The sequence below is a fragment of the Nothobranchius furzeri genome, chromosome 12, assembly GCF_043380555.1.
Source record: "Nothobranchius furzeri strain GRZ-AD chromosome 12, NfurGRZ-RIMD1, whole genome shotgun sequence".
NCBI lineage: Eukaryota > Metazoa > Chordata > Actinopteri > Cyprinodontiformes > Nothobranchiidae > Nothobranchius > Nothobranchius furzeri.
In genome coordinates this window covers 16,562,089-16,577,026 of record NC_091752.1, presented here as the reverse complement: position 1 = coordinate 16,577,026, position 14,938 = coordinate 16,562,089, and the positions used below count along the sequence as shown (strand labels likewise).

Below are 14,938 nucleotides of genomic sequence, written 5' to 3'. Positions count from 1 at the left end.
CAGTTTGACCATTTGGTATCACAAGTTCTATTTGTTTGCTTTGCTTCCATCTTTTGTCACCTCTGTGTATGCTTGTCATATTCTGCATGTTTTTTTTTTCTTTTCTGTAGTGCAGGATGGGGAAAGTAAATGCACTGGCAGCTGTGCAAGATAGGGCTATTCAACTCTGTCCCATTTGTTGGATTTACCGTCGACTGGCCCGCCAACGAAAGGTTTCCACTGTTGCACATGATCCGGGAGCTCAGTGCATTTTAAACACAGAAAAGCTAAAATACAAGCAGCTAAAAGCATTTCTCCCATTTACAAAATGGTTTTTAAACTTTGTGCTTGGTAGATTCTCAGCAGCAGCAGTTACGATCAGTTTTCTCTGAGCAGATGCTTGGAGAAACTGGAACTCTCTCAGAGCGGTAGGTCGATTCTTCCTCTGAAAGCAGAAGCATTAAACACCTCCCCGGACTACGGCTGCGAAGGTTTCCATATAAACACTGTTAGTGAATTAGTCCCCGCACATGAAACTAAAAGTAACTTGTCCCTAAAGATGTCAAATAAAAACTAACAATCCAACACAATAATAATCTGGCTAAATAAGTTTTTTCATGTCTAGGCTTTACTCTAATAACCACACCGGTGTACAATTTGTCCTCTTCTGCAAGATACTTTCATTTCTAATCTCACGCGCCACTTCAAGGAGCAATGTGTAAGAATTCTACAGTGAAATATTCCCAAGAGTAATCTCTCAATCGTGTTGGAAGGAAGTTGAAATTGAAACAGATTTCTTTTTTCTGATTTTGTGGAAAACCATGTGTTTTTGTTGGGTGAACGCCTTCCTCAGTATAAATAAATGCACTGGAGGCAAATGAGAATCCATCCAAGATGGCAGCCCGCTGCTACACCAGCTCCAGTCTACGTACAAGTCTGTGGCTAACAGCAAGACGGCAAACAATCACATGTCCTCCAACACCAGAAGCAATTACCTTAATAAGTGTAATAAGTGCTCACCACCACAAAATACCCAAGAATGCCAACACCAGATATGCTAATGAATTCATCTACTTATCTCACTGCGTATGACTAGTCTACACTCATCCTAAAGAATCTTCTGGCACTGATCTGTATCTAGCAACAGCCATGAACCTCACTAAACAGTGATAGTCATTTCCTTTTGCTCAGAAAAGGCTGCAGTAACCAAATTTGACCACAGGATGTCGTCCTTACATATTACACCTTAACTTACCACATGCACCACTTCTGAAGATCATTCCTTAAAATGATGCATAATTTGTTCAGGCAGTGTGTCACTGCTGGATGATGATACACTCACACAGGGTAACAAAAACCAGTCATTTAGGTTTATATATTTTTATTGGATGTAAATAACATCCAGCTTAAGCCAGGTACCTTGTTCGGTTACCCCGAGCCCCGTCACCCTTTTATTTGTTCATTTCCAACCCCAAACATTTCTACAACCCAACAAGCAGAAATACCTCACAATAAAGATTTCATTTGCTTAAATAAAAAATGCAATCCTCCAGAACACCGCCTTGGTCTTAGGTCAAAGGTCGGTTCAAGAGGAGTTATAAAAATATCACTTTACATCACTGAGTGTTCATACTAATGTCCATACTGTTGCACAGTAAAGACTTAAGGTTTTATGCAGTTTCAGTTGTTCTTTAAATCTTTAAATGCATCTTTTTATTCCAGATACATAAAGACAGATGGAGTTACAGTATTAATACTAGAACAGGTAGATCAAATGTAAATACCTAAATCTGTTAAGACAGCATGATTTTAATCTTTATTAGGAAAAAAGAAGGCCTAAAAATCAGTTACTAATTAGCTTATCTCGATTATTATCTTAGTTCTTCTCATTTGGTGTGAATTTAATCACTCTGGAGGGCAGTGCAGATGATACAAATGCAAGATTTTATATACACAGTAGTTTAAACTGGAATCATACAATGCATAGATACACTGAAGGTAAAGTGCTAGGCAAAAAGACTATTAAACTGCTTATTAAATGTAAATTAGATTCAGTCTTGGCGTTAGGATGCAACATTTGTTAACCTCTATGAAAAACTACCAGGTTATGTTTGCTGAGATTAATCAGACAGGGAATGAAAGCACAAAGCTCCTCATTACTCCAACTTTCATTATTGTTTTTCCACCCAAAGTAGATCCTGAAAAACATTAAAACCAAAGGAATGATGCCCGTGTTTAGCAGCTTCTTATCATCACTGTGTCATACAAGCAGACTGTCTCTGTGACTCCGTTTCAATCCATTTCTTCTCCACTTCCACCTAAAACAGGAATACAGATTACAGATTTGGGTGAGTTTAACTAAATCAGGTTCAGGGATGTTAGAATTGGAAGAGGCGACTCACCTGACAATGGTAGCGAGTCCAGCTGGTCACGTGTTTCTGCGGCTGGATGTCGTTCACCGTGCCGAGGGACTTGACGCGGGTCTGAGACACAACGGCGCCCATGATTTCACATTCCATTGTAACGAAAGGGTACCAGTCGCTGGGGATCTCCTGATCCGACCCCAGCTCCAGTTTGCAGGAAAATGAATGAGGATGATTCACAGCTGCAGAAAAAGAAGTCTGATTTCTAGAAGGTGCACCGACAAACACGGCATTTACGTGTAAAAGGCTAATGCTCACCTGTATTCTTTGCAGGTAGTCTGTCGATCTTCCACACAACAGCTGAATAAACGTTCTCGTACTTGACAGACCCGATCGAGACCTGCATAACAGGCTGCGAGTCAGCACTGGTGATGGAGCCCAGGCAGGCATTTCTGTTCATTCTGGACTTCAGTGACCTCTGTCGCAGTAAGGCCACCGTCTGTGTTACTTTGACCCAGTTGCCTGGCGCCGGCACACGGATCACTACGTTCTCACACAGCGGGTAGTGGATGTCAGAAACCCTAATGGACGACAGGAAGGTGGATGACATGCTGAGGAAGACCTGCAGCTCCACATAGGCCCCTTGAACAGTGACCACAGCTTTGACCGAGAAGGGAATTTCAGTGCAACCCAAGAATGTCGTTTTGTACCGCATCAGCTCTGCCCTGCACGCATCAGGAGGTGAGAACTTTATGAGTCGGGACCTCTGAAATTCAGCCTCGTTCACACATTGGTGAAAATGGCAGTCGGCGATCTCCATCCAGACTTCACTGGCCTTGTCAAACCCGTAGCTAGAGTCGAACTGCAGCAGTCCAAGATCATTCAGGGCAAGAAAACAGTCACCCTGTCCACTCAGGAAAGCAAGACAGTGGATCTGGGTAATGGCTGCTCGCTCTTTGACTCCTCCTGATGTGTCCATCAGAATCCAGATGTGATCGGTGATCTGCAACGACAGCTCCTGCTCCTCGTAGTTCCGCCTCTGCTGGTGGGGCACGCTCAGTTTGAAGAGCTCTTCCTCTATTGATACGACCAGGTCCTCCATGTCGCTGTGGACTGTTGATCCAAACTTGAGCAGCTGTTCCACCTCTGCGTCGTGAGTCACCTCCTGCTTTGGATGGTAACGTTTCTTTTCTGTGTAGGAGAAGTGTTCCACCTTGACCGTAAGGACCTTTCGAGGCTCGCTGTAGCTTTCCACTTTGAGATGTGAGAGCCTGCACTGAGGAAGGAGCTGGAACTCTTTGAATGGCTTCTCCAGGCCTTTCTCGAAGTACATCTGCAGCACGCCTCCAGGCAATAGGCGGAGATAGATGGGCCCCCACTGTCGAGAAGACATGCGGTTCTTTTTTTCAGGAATCCTGAGCAGGATAGGCCAGCCATCTCTCTTCTGGCTGCGAAACAGCCCCCGAGGAACAAACTGAGTTGAACCTTCACCCAACAACTCCCATCTGTAGCTCAGCCGCCTCCCATCGCCTTTCTGTGCATCTACGTCTTCATCCGTCCCTGTCCGTAGATCTTGCAGCTTGTTGCTAACAAAAGAAAATGAGTTCTGGAGTTGATCTCGTGGAGGCTCACTGCCGTCTTTGGTACGAATGAAGAAACGCGGAAGACTGGTGTCTGTGTCGGAGTCCGAAGAGGAGTCACACAAATCTGTGCCGTCTCTGGAATTGTCCCAAAAAGGATTATAATGTCCTGAGTTCTTCTGGAAAGAGGGGAAAAGGCTCGGCCCATCCGAGCTGTGACTTGGGATTTCTGGCGCAGGAGCGGGAACAGTGATGCCCGACGGGCTAGAGAAACTCCGTGAAAAAGTATTGCTTTGGCTGGATTTGGTGTGAAATGAGGACACGCTACTAGGAGCTCTGCTCACAGAAGTGCAAAAGGGTGCAGAAGATTTTCTACTCAAACTCGAGTGGTTTTGAGGGGATTCCAGGGAACAATTGAAGCTCCAAGAAGTGTCTTTAATTGGAGGAAGTACCAGCTTCAAACCATTGGGACGTGGTACCGAAGTTTTGAGAAGATCTGGCGACTGCAGAGGCTTTGGAGGAGATTGGAGTGGCGTGCTATCTTCATCAAAAGTGACCCAGTTAGAAGGATTAGTGGAACACATGGTTGAAGTTGTAAAAAAAATAAAAAAAGCTCCTGGCTAACCAGGTCTTCAGTTGAAAGACCCTGCTGCCCTGTTGGGAAACACAAAAGAACACAGATACGTGCATTTCATTTGAGATTCTAACCACAATTAACTGCAGATAAGACAGAGTACATAAGCATATTTCCAGAGATTGTGTAGGTTACCCCGTAGGTCTTATAGGTAGGGATGAACACCAAATTTGGTACTTTTTAAGGCACCGACCGAATTCCATAGTACCAACTGAGTACCAATTCATGTCATATGAAACGGTGCCTTGTTTCGGTACTTGTGCCATGCGCAAGAGCGTAACGTCGTCAGTCAATGTGGGCGAGCTGTAAACAAAGAGAGGAAGCGTTCTGAAGTTTGGGCCCATCACCAAATGCGATGGGCTACTGGGTGATGATGAAACCAGCGATAAAGATCTGAGGATGAGGCATCTTAATCTGCTCCAGCAGCTAAATAAACTGTTTAAGATAACGTTAGCTTGACAGTTTAGTTTTGGTTATACATAGCTAATGGTGCGTTCACTTTCTCCTCGGAAATTCAGTTTGAAAATGAACGGCAAAAGGAACGAAGATACACAGTAAATTTAGTTCATAGCAAAGATGTTTGCTTCAGTGTAATTTGTAGTTTATAAAACTACAAGGACCCACCATCATAAAGTTTGTCCAGAGGAGAAAGGAGAGGAAAAGGAGTACATGAAGCTGGGTTTAGTTTTTGGAACACCACGATATTATAATACAAACTGTTGTACGGCATCGACGTTTGCTTTAGTTTAATTTGTAGTTTATAATATATGGTCTCCTCATTAGAGTAATTCCAGAGGGCATAGAAGAGGATTAGGAGTCCATGGAGCTGGGTTTGTTTTTGCATAATTTAGAAACAGTTGTTGTTAAAGGTTTTCATAATGAAGAATTTTATACAACACTACGATGAAAAAATACAAACAGTTGTATCATGATATTTATCAAATATGGTTATATATTGGAAAAACAATATATATGTAATTTAAAAAGTAATTTAAATAATTATTAAACACTCAAAAGTATCAAAAATTGGTACTGTTAAGTACTGGTATCGATTCGTAGGTACCGGGAATAGGTACAGTATCGATTCAAATGTCAAAAAGTACCCATCCCTACTTATAGGTCCTATCGTCTTTTAGGTATGAGGGAAAAAAACCTTCTCTGGTGAATGAAATCTTATGAAAGTCAATGGACAACCAGATTTAAATCCTCTTCAACTCGAGAGTATAAGAACCCAGAAAAGCACAGAATGCTCTTCATGGTCTCAACTGTTCAAGGTCAAGACAATAAAAATTTTAAAATACCATCTAAAGGAGCGATTTGAGGCAAAACCTCAACAAACTAAAGGACCGCAAACACCTGCCATCATGAATCCCAAGACAGCGGAGCTTTTTGAGGGAGTGCGTCTCTCGTATTATCTTGTAGAAAACTAACACTAAGAAAAACATCCCACCAAAGGGCAAACATGGTGGTGGTAGTGTGATGGTCGGGGTTGCTTTGGTGCTTCAGGATCACTTGCTGTAACTAACAGAACAATCAAATCTCTTCTACCAGAGAATCCTGAAGAATGTCTAAATTTCTAATTCACTCACTCTTAAATAAAGTTACTGTGGTCTCTAGTATGAATGAATGAATGCTTTACAAGTTGTCTTCAGTAGAAAAAAAGCTCTGGCTTGGGAGGACTAGGTGGCAGGAAAACGACGAGATTATGAGTCTTACTCATAAATATTCATGATATGCAAGCATCTCATCCCTGATTGGCCAACAGCAATATGACTCTGCTGCTGCCTTCATTCACTCTTCATTTTTGGGGAAAATAACAACGTTCATGTTTCATCTCCAAAAATAAGCCTGAATCTGTTCTGCCATGTTGTGGAGTTGCTAATGCTAACAGTTAGCTTCTACAAGCCAAGACATGCTCTGGCTCTCCTGGACCCTAAATCAACAACAGCCGTCCCCAGTCGTGACCCAAGTTGGGTGAGTCTATAGATGCTCATTTTCCGCATGGCGAAGAGAGACTGGTCTTTTCTGACCCGATCATTTTCCCGTCCATTTCCGTCCAGCAGCTAATGCAGGTGATGGGGCTGAAGAACATGTTCACCTTCAGCATGAAAATAAAAACTCAGGTAAAGAGCCCCTGTGCACCTTTCTGCTCCACTAAACTATCAAGTGCAGAATCTGGCCAGTAGAGGGCTGCAGAATGGTGTCAAACATGACACTGGTCAAGTTTCTAACTCACCAGTCACTGAGATCAATGTGAAAGCTCTAGCTCAAACCTGGGCATTTTACGGCCCGCGGGCCACATACGGCCCTTTGGTTGACTTTGACCGGCCCGCGTAAGGTTAATTGGAAATTACAAAATAAATGTATTTTCTCATTTTACCTCATGCATGGGCTAAGGCTGCATTGCTTTTATTTTGAAGTTGTTTTTTACGTGCACAATGACGCAATACGTATAGCAACAAGTGTCCGCGGTTGACATGGTGATTGTAGCCCCCAGAAATGTCCGCTCATGCAAAAAAAAAGAAAGATGCCGAATGCAGGATTTTCAACAAAAATTGGACTGCTAAGTATTGTTTTTACTGAAGTCGGAGGTAAAGCCGTGTGTTTGGTTTGCGGGGAGGAGACTGCCGTGTTTAGGGACTACAATTTGAGTCGGCATTACGACAAGAAACACTCGGAAAAATCCAAGAACTTGTCTGATGCTGAGAGGGCACGGACATCCGAAGCTTTGCTAGCAAAGTTGCAAAAGCAGCAAGGCTTTTTACTAAGCTTCACACATCCAGGGATGCAGCAACCAGGACCAGCTTTGTGATATCCCACAAAATAGCTAAAAACAGCAAGCCGTTTTCGGAGGGAGAGTTTGTCAAAGAGTGCATGGTCAGGGCCGGCTTTGCTGACAGGCGACACAGGCGGCCGCCTGGGGCGCCATCTGATGGATAGGGCGCAAAAAAAAAAAAAAAAAAAAAAAGTTTGTTACATTTGTTTGTTATATGAAATGCACTCTCTACATACTCAAAATTCCCCTTTGAAATGACATGAAATTAAAACATCAATATTTAAATTCTAATGATCTGGCTGCATGACGAGCTCCCGCTTGGGCCACCGCTCCGATGCATTTGACCGTTAAGGGTGCCGTAGATCACGTGCGTGGGTAGCACTGCAGAAGGACATCCTGTTGTCGTCGCGTTTAAACTTTTGATATCTTTTACGATGAAAAGAGCACCTAAGCCATCGGGATCAGCATTCCGAAAGCGAAGGAAGGAGGAAGAAAAAAAACGGGCCCAAAGCAGAGGTATGTAGACTTTATAAATTTTGCAAAGGAACTTTTTGCGTTACCATTGTAGCTAACTGCCTCTCCTGCCACGCACGGTCCACGGACGGACCCTCGCTAGCTGTTTACATACACAATACAGTATCTCATAACGTTAACCAATTAATTTTATTTTTGAATCGTCGTGTCCAGATGCAGTGAGACAATATCTGCAGCCTGTCGACAGGCACCTGTTGACACCACGGGGGGCGGGACTGTCTTCTACACCTGTTGAGTCTCACTGTGATGATGAAGAATGTAAGATTTTTTACTGGTTTTTGGAGTGTGATTGCAGCCTTTCTATGAACTTTGTTTCAAGTTTTAAGTACGCATACAATATGAATTTAATATTTGTATATCAGAAGAACGCTAGGTGTGGGTGTGGCAAAATTTCAACTTTGTCCAACACATCGGGCGGGCGGCACACAGACAGACAGTTTGTGGCTCTTTTGGAGGACTCCACACAGCTGTCAGATGGCTCAGCCTGGGGAAAGTGCTGAAGAGGGTTTGGGACTTGAAAACAGAGATTCGAGAGTTTTGCAAGAGGAAAGGCAAAGACATTCCAGAGCTCTCAGATGTGGATTGGATGGCAGATTTTGCATTTGCTGTTGATGTGACTGCACTGATGAATGAACCGAACACTAGACTGCAAGGCAAGGGCCTTTTTGTTCATGAAATGCACAGCCTCGTGAAGGCCTTCATGAGAAAGCTGCAGTTTCTTTCAAGTCAACTGGAGAGCAACACTCTCACTCACATGCAAACCCTGAAGGAAGTCACACCATCAGCTGATCACCTCAGCAGGTACTCATCCATGTTAGGAGCATTACATGGTGAGTTTTCAAGGCGTTTTGAAGATCTCAGAACAATCGAGGATGAAATGCACATGATTTCCTCTCCCTTTACCTGCAGTGTGGATAATGCATCCAGTGATGTGCAGCTGGAACTCATTGACCTGCAGTCTGATGCAGTACTGAAGTCAGGATCTCTGCTGGATTTCTACTCTTCTCTTAAGGAGGAGAACTTTCCAAAGCTGAGGAGACATGCTCAGAAGATGGTGGTTCTCTTCGGCTCTACCTACATTTGTGAACAAACATTTTCAGTGATGAAGTTTACAAAATCCAGGTATAGATCCTCTCTCACTGATGATCATTAGTCAGCTGTGCTTCGCATCTCCACCTCAGACATTCAACCTGACTGATGCACTCGTTAAAGCCCAGCAGAGACTAGATTTCTCTCAATGAATAAGAAAAAAAATCGCTTAAAACACGAAATAAGGTGTTTGGACCACAAATGTAGGCAACTAGCAGTGAAATGGGACACTTTTTTGAAACCTCTTTCTCAAGATCACAGTTCAGTGATTTTATTTTACAGACAATACTGTGTGTCTGTAGAATGCTAAGAACCTCTTTCCAACAATATTTGAAACTCAGAATGTGTTTTGGAGTGAATGTGACTGAAACTGTTAACTAATATAAGTCACAAATGTTTAACAAAATCCAAATGCGCACACTTTGTTTACCATTGCCTTGGGAAATTTGAATAAATCACATTTTTGTAAGCCAACCTCACTTTTTCCTTTTTGCTCATTTATAACATATAGTCTACTCTTACCAGCTTGAAAAAACGATGGTATTTACTGCTTTTTATAAAGAAATACCATTAATATTATGCATAATTAACTTCAGCCTTTTGGCCTGGCCCTCCACAATATTTTCTGTTTCTCATGTGGCCCCGTGGAAAAAATAATTGCCCACCCCTGCTCTAGCTTAAAGTTAAAAATTATTTAGTGTTACTGTAATTTGAAGGCAATGGGTTAAGAGAGAAATCAGATGGGTTTAATAGGAAATCAAACAAATTAATTGGACCATTTTACAAAGGACAAGATGCTTTTTTAGCGCTCATTCCCCACTTGGAGCAAACAAGCATTTCAAACTCCTGTTAGAATAAAGCAAAAAGTTTAGATTTGTGGAAGTTTAAAGGTTTTGAGGGTATGGATGGTGTGTGTTCAAAAGACTTGATAAAACAAGCATAGTCTAAATATTTCATGGTGCAGTTGCGTGCTCAGAAAGGCGTGCGAGGAAGGTTAGCCATTGCAAAATACAAACTGCAAATTGCAGCAAAGATCAAACCTCATTAAGCAGCTTCAAGTCAGCTGAGAGAATAAGATATAATGAGGCGCAGCAGCTGGTAAAGCAAGAAGTTTGGAAAAAGAGACAAAGCTGCTTTAATGTCTACGCCACCGCTTTAAGATGAATGACGTCCTTGTGAAACAGATTTAATGTGTGAATTTAATCATGGGGCAAATTTGACAGCAGTTATAAAGTAAACATGCTGCAATCCTTACGCAGTCTTGCAGTTAATTTCCCTGCTACTCAATCACAGGCTTGGCTTTGATGAGCTGGCAGTAACATCAAGCTCCGAGGCCACAGAGAGAGAAGCCATTTACAAAGTGCTGAAGCTTCATCTCCCCGTGAAAAAAGGGAAACCGAAAGCCTCAATTACAGCCCCCCTCCTTCTCAAGCTCGCAGCAGAGACTTGCAAAGAGGACACATCCAGTGGAAAGTTACTTTTAGAGTAAACAAACACAAGGGGGGTGGGGGGGGGGGGCGCTCCGATTCGGGGAAACGGATAAACTTCTGTTCAGTCAAAAGCTGAAGAAAATCACTCTAATGAGAGGATGTTGGTAAAGGCACGCCGACGTTTCACAACACAAGTGTATCCATCCTCTCTGGCTTACTGGAGCCGGCAGCTGTGATGGGGGGTGGGGGCTAGCTGACGTTTCAAGACTGCTCGCTCACCCTGGGAATTCTTACGGGCGAAATGAGACGCTGCTGAAATCCACGGAGGACAAAAGTACATTCCACACATTCCCCAGGGACAAGCGACGTCTCACAGGAAATGCCACAAAGCTTCGTTTGCGTGAACTTGCAGCAAATATTATCTTAATGTCAATTTATCACATTTCAAACATGCACGACGCCAGAGGGTCAAGAATTCTGACTTGTCTGAGAAACAAAATAAGCCTGCAGGTCAGGGGGTCAGAGTGAAAACTACATTTCGTAAATGTATTAAAAGCTGGAGGGCTTAGCAGAGCTGACAGTCTGGTCTGAAATGGGCCAGTTAGACTCGTTAACCTGGGATGTGTTCAAAGCTGCACGTCAAAAACACAGATGCTTCCTGGTGGCAGGAGATACGTTCCTGTATAATCCTCTGGAAGTTTCCTGCACACACGTGATTGATCAGACAGTTTTTTTGGGGGGGGGCTATGACATATTAAACCAAAATGTACTTGTGCTGTGGCTGAAGCGATATTATGACCTTGAGCAGAGCTAAAATGTGCTGACACAGTTCCAGTGGCATCACTTCCTCTAGTCACAACGAGTTTGAGTGATGCTGCTTTTGTCTGCTCACTCATCCGATGTTAGGGTCCGCTCTGGATTTTAAAGTCAGGATTTCCTCCTGCTGTAGTGGAGATTAGTTCAGAGACAGAGACGTACGAGGGGCCACCAGGGACATCATATGTGAAAAGAAAACCTCTCATACACATGTGAAAGTCTCCAATAGCACATGTGAAAACATCTAATAAACACAAATTGGAAAACATCTAATTAACACACGTGAAATGAAAATCTCATACATATGTGAGAAAAAAACTCAAGTGAAAAGAAACCCTCTCATGCACATGTGAAATGAGAATTCTCATAGATCCACATGGAAAAAAATCTCATAAGTGGAAAAAGTCTCATCCCCACAAGCACAAACCATGAGGTTTTTTTATGTTTCTATTAGACGTTTTCACATGTGTGTTTGAGAGGAATTCACATATTTGTATAAGGTTTTTTTTTTGTCAAACATGCACAAGAAGATTTTACGTGTTCACATGTCTTACATGAAAGTAATTCACATATGTGTCAGAGATCCATGTGTATACATGTGAAAATTCCCATGTGTGTTAGGGCTGGGCGCTATGGCCTAAAATCAATATCATGATATGTTGAGGATTTCACCTCGATAACGATAAAAGGACGATAACTACAGGTATGCGCAGAAACAAAAGTCGTCCACTAGATGGGGCTGTTACATGTATTACTGAGTCCCATTTTTTCGTGACTCAATGTGGTACAGCTTTTAAAGAGACATGAACGTTGCCAACCTACACACCTTCTCATTTTTATTATCAATTTTATTGGCATGGGAAATTTTTTCTCGATAAGAATCAGAAATTTCTATAACGATAAATTCTCGATTTATTGCCCAGCCCTAATGTGTGTATATAAGTTTGTGTATGTGTAAATGTTACATTTGCACATATGTATTTGTCAGGTTTGCACATGTGTGTATGAAACATTTTCACGAGTTTATAGAGGTCATTAATATAACACACCTGGTGGCCCCACACTAAGCCTGACTGATAAAGAAAACTGGAATGAATCCGTTGTGTGCGTTTTTTTTTATTTTTTTTATTCATTTTTGCTGAATGGTTCATTTTTCAATTCATTCGGGCAACTTAGGCATGAACTAACTAAAAAGCAAATGAGAAAAACTAATTGAAAAGCTGGAACTACTGATGAGAAAGGGGAAACATCTAATTTTAACTTCTAGGCAATAATTATGCTCATTCTAGACGTTACTTTTGGCTTTTTGGTTGCTAAATGATAGCTTTTCTTGGCTCTGAGGCACAAAACAAGAAATAAATGTTTTCATTTAAAAAAACTGAAACACTCAGCAGTTTTTCTTTGTTTTTACTTGTAACGTTACCTTTGAATTTACAAAACTGTTTTTTGTTTAAAAAGTATTTTGGTAGGTTTCCAGCTGAAGCGTCTGATTAGAAAACTCACATATTTACACATAAAGTTATTCATAGGACTGGTGTTGTAGCTCCACGCAGCAGCAGGTCAGTAAGTCCCAGGCAAACAAACACATGACCGGTGAACACTTATCTGGTCCCACGGGAGAAACACGCTGCCTGTCACCCACAACAGAGGCCCATGTCCCGGACACCAGAGGCCCGCTGCCAGCACCACTCTGGTTCTGATAGTTCTCACTCGGAAGTGAAGTTGTCACAACTTTTTAATCCTTTCTGCTCCACTTTGCGCCAAACACTGACAGCACACCGACTCAACGACGTCAACAAAAACAGCAACACCGTGTTGGGCCGTTGGCTGACCACCCCAACTACCACGGCTCTCTGGAAAACTTCAAACCGAATCCTGGAAATACTCACAAACTCCCGCTGGCGTCTCTTTAATTCAGGTCATGGCTGCAGCTTGATGGACACGTCTGAACTCCGCCGTCAGTCCCGTTTCGGCTCAAAATGGCAGAGCGTAAATCCTGGGAGGGTTTTTCTTTTTCTTTTTTTCCACGGCGGAGCTCTTCCCACTCCCGAGTTTACAGACTGTCCTCCAACGGCACACGGCAGCACAGAACAAAGCGACGGTGCGTTCAAAGCCATGGGACATTTGGCAACGCACCTGTTCAAACAAACTGAAAGTAAGCACAAAAAACAAATCCTGCAACGTTAAAACGATTTAAATGACTGTTTTCTGCAACATGTCATATTTTTTTATCATCTACCGTGCTACTTTAGATTTTTGTCTCTTTCGTGTCAAAATACAATAATTTAGCCAAAAACGTTGTTTTACTGTAACTTTTTAAGGGAGACTATGCCGTTTTAGCTTGGTTTTAGCATCCCCTCGTGTCCGTTTAGTAGAACCAAAAGCAAAATCTATTTCCTTCCTGTAAGTCTCCTTCCTTTCTGGTCGGCTCATGGGTCCCCGGAAGAATGAAAAAATTAATGCAAGTCAACGGGGCTAAAAGAGCTATTTTCTAATCTGCTTTGCCTTATGCACCGATCACACATATTTTGTACTGCAATTTAAATGAAAAGTAATGATGGGTGTTTTGACCACGCCAGTCACGTTCTTTGAGATTTATTAGCTTGTAAAAGTTTATAATTAGCATTACTACACACACCAGAAATCGGCATGCCGCATGTGACAGCACCACATAATCTTCTCTCGGGCTGCAGTAGTGCAGTGGTTAGAGCTGTTGCCTTGCAGCAAGAAAGTACTGGGTTCTTTCTGCATGGAGTTTGCATGTTCTTTCTGTGCATGCGTGGGTTCTCTCAGGGTACTCCGACTTCTTCCCACAGTCCAAAAACATGACTGTTAGGTTGATTCAGCGCTTTTCCTGACAGGGTTGCGGAAGGCGCTTTATAAATAAAGCTTTGATTGATTGATTGATTGATTGATTGATTGATTGATTGATTGATTGGTCTGTATAAATCGTCCTTAGGTGCGAGTGTGTGTGTGCATGATTGTCCTGTGTGTCTCTGTGTTGCTCTGTGATGGACTGGCACTCTGTCCTAGCCTGGCCAGCCAGACTCCTCCTCTGTTTAATTCTGCACAGAGAAAGGGGCGCACTGACAATACTGCGTTTCCCTGAGTTAATATTGCATTCCCCAGAGATAACTGTGTTCCCTCAAGCTAATATTGCGTTCCCTCAAGATAATATCGCATTCCCCGAGATAATGACCCGCACTTGTATAGTGCCTCTCAGAGTAAGGACTCCAAAGCGCTTTACACTACAGTGTATCAGTCATCCATTGACACGTTCACACACTGATGGTGATGAGCTACAATGTAGCCACAGCTGCCCTGGGGCGCACTTACAATAGTGCGTTTCCCCGAGTTAATATTGCGTTCCCCTGAGATATTATTGTGTTCCCCCGAGAACGTGTCATCATTTTTTTGCATTGGGAAACGTTAGCTAACCGCTTCATACCAAAGTAAGCCAACAATGATATTTTATGTTGCCAGTTTTAGCTAGATAACCTTTAATGAGCTAACTGTGTGCAGCTTGTTGATTGTGAGCGGGAGGGGTTTAGACAAGCTTGACGAGCTGTAAATGGGTTTATTTCAGTTTGTTTGATTTTACGTTTTAAAAATATTCCCCATAGTTTGAAATAGGTTATAAACTTTTTACATTATTAGTTTTATTTGGGATTTTTGTACAATACGTTGCTGGTTGCTGTATCAACACGAACATGCATCAGAAGATGGAGAGACCAATA

General features: G+C 42.4%; 1 protein-coding gene across 3 annotated transcripts; it reads right to left on the bottom strand.

Annotated features, from left to right (window-relative positions):
• Positions 1–1,343: 1,343 nt before the first annotated feature.
• Positions 1,344–13,279, bottom strand: ston1 (stonin 1). 3 transcript variants are annotated; one of them, XM_070541928.1, is made up of 5 exons: positions 13,091–13,279; positions 8,770–8,940; positions 2,661–4,576; positions 2,382–2,584; positions 1,344–2,297 (listed from the first exon to the last, which is right to left on the bottom strand). In XM_070541928.1, the coding sequence occupies exons 3-5, from the start codon at positions 4,504–4,506 to the stop codon at positions 2,232–2,234; spliced, it is 2,115 nt and encodes a 704-aa protein (XP_070398029.1). In that variant the 5' UTR covers positions 4,507–4,576; positions 8,770–8,940; positions 13,091–13,279; the 3' UTR covers positions 1,344–2,231. The 3 variants fall into 3 exon arrangements, with proteins under 3 accessions (XP_070398029.1, XP_070398030.1, XP_070398028.1); XM_070541929.1 differs by lacking the exon at positions 13,091–13,279 and adding an exon at positions 12,705–13,074; XM_070541927.1 differs by lacking the exon at positions 8,770–8,940.
• Positions 13,280–14,938: the final 1,659 nt, after the last annotated feature.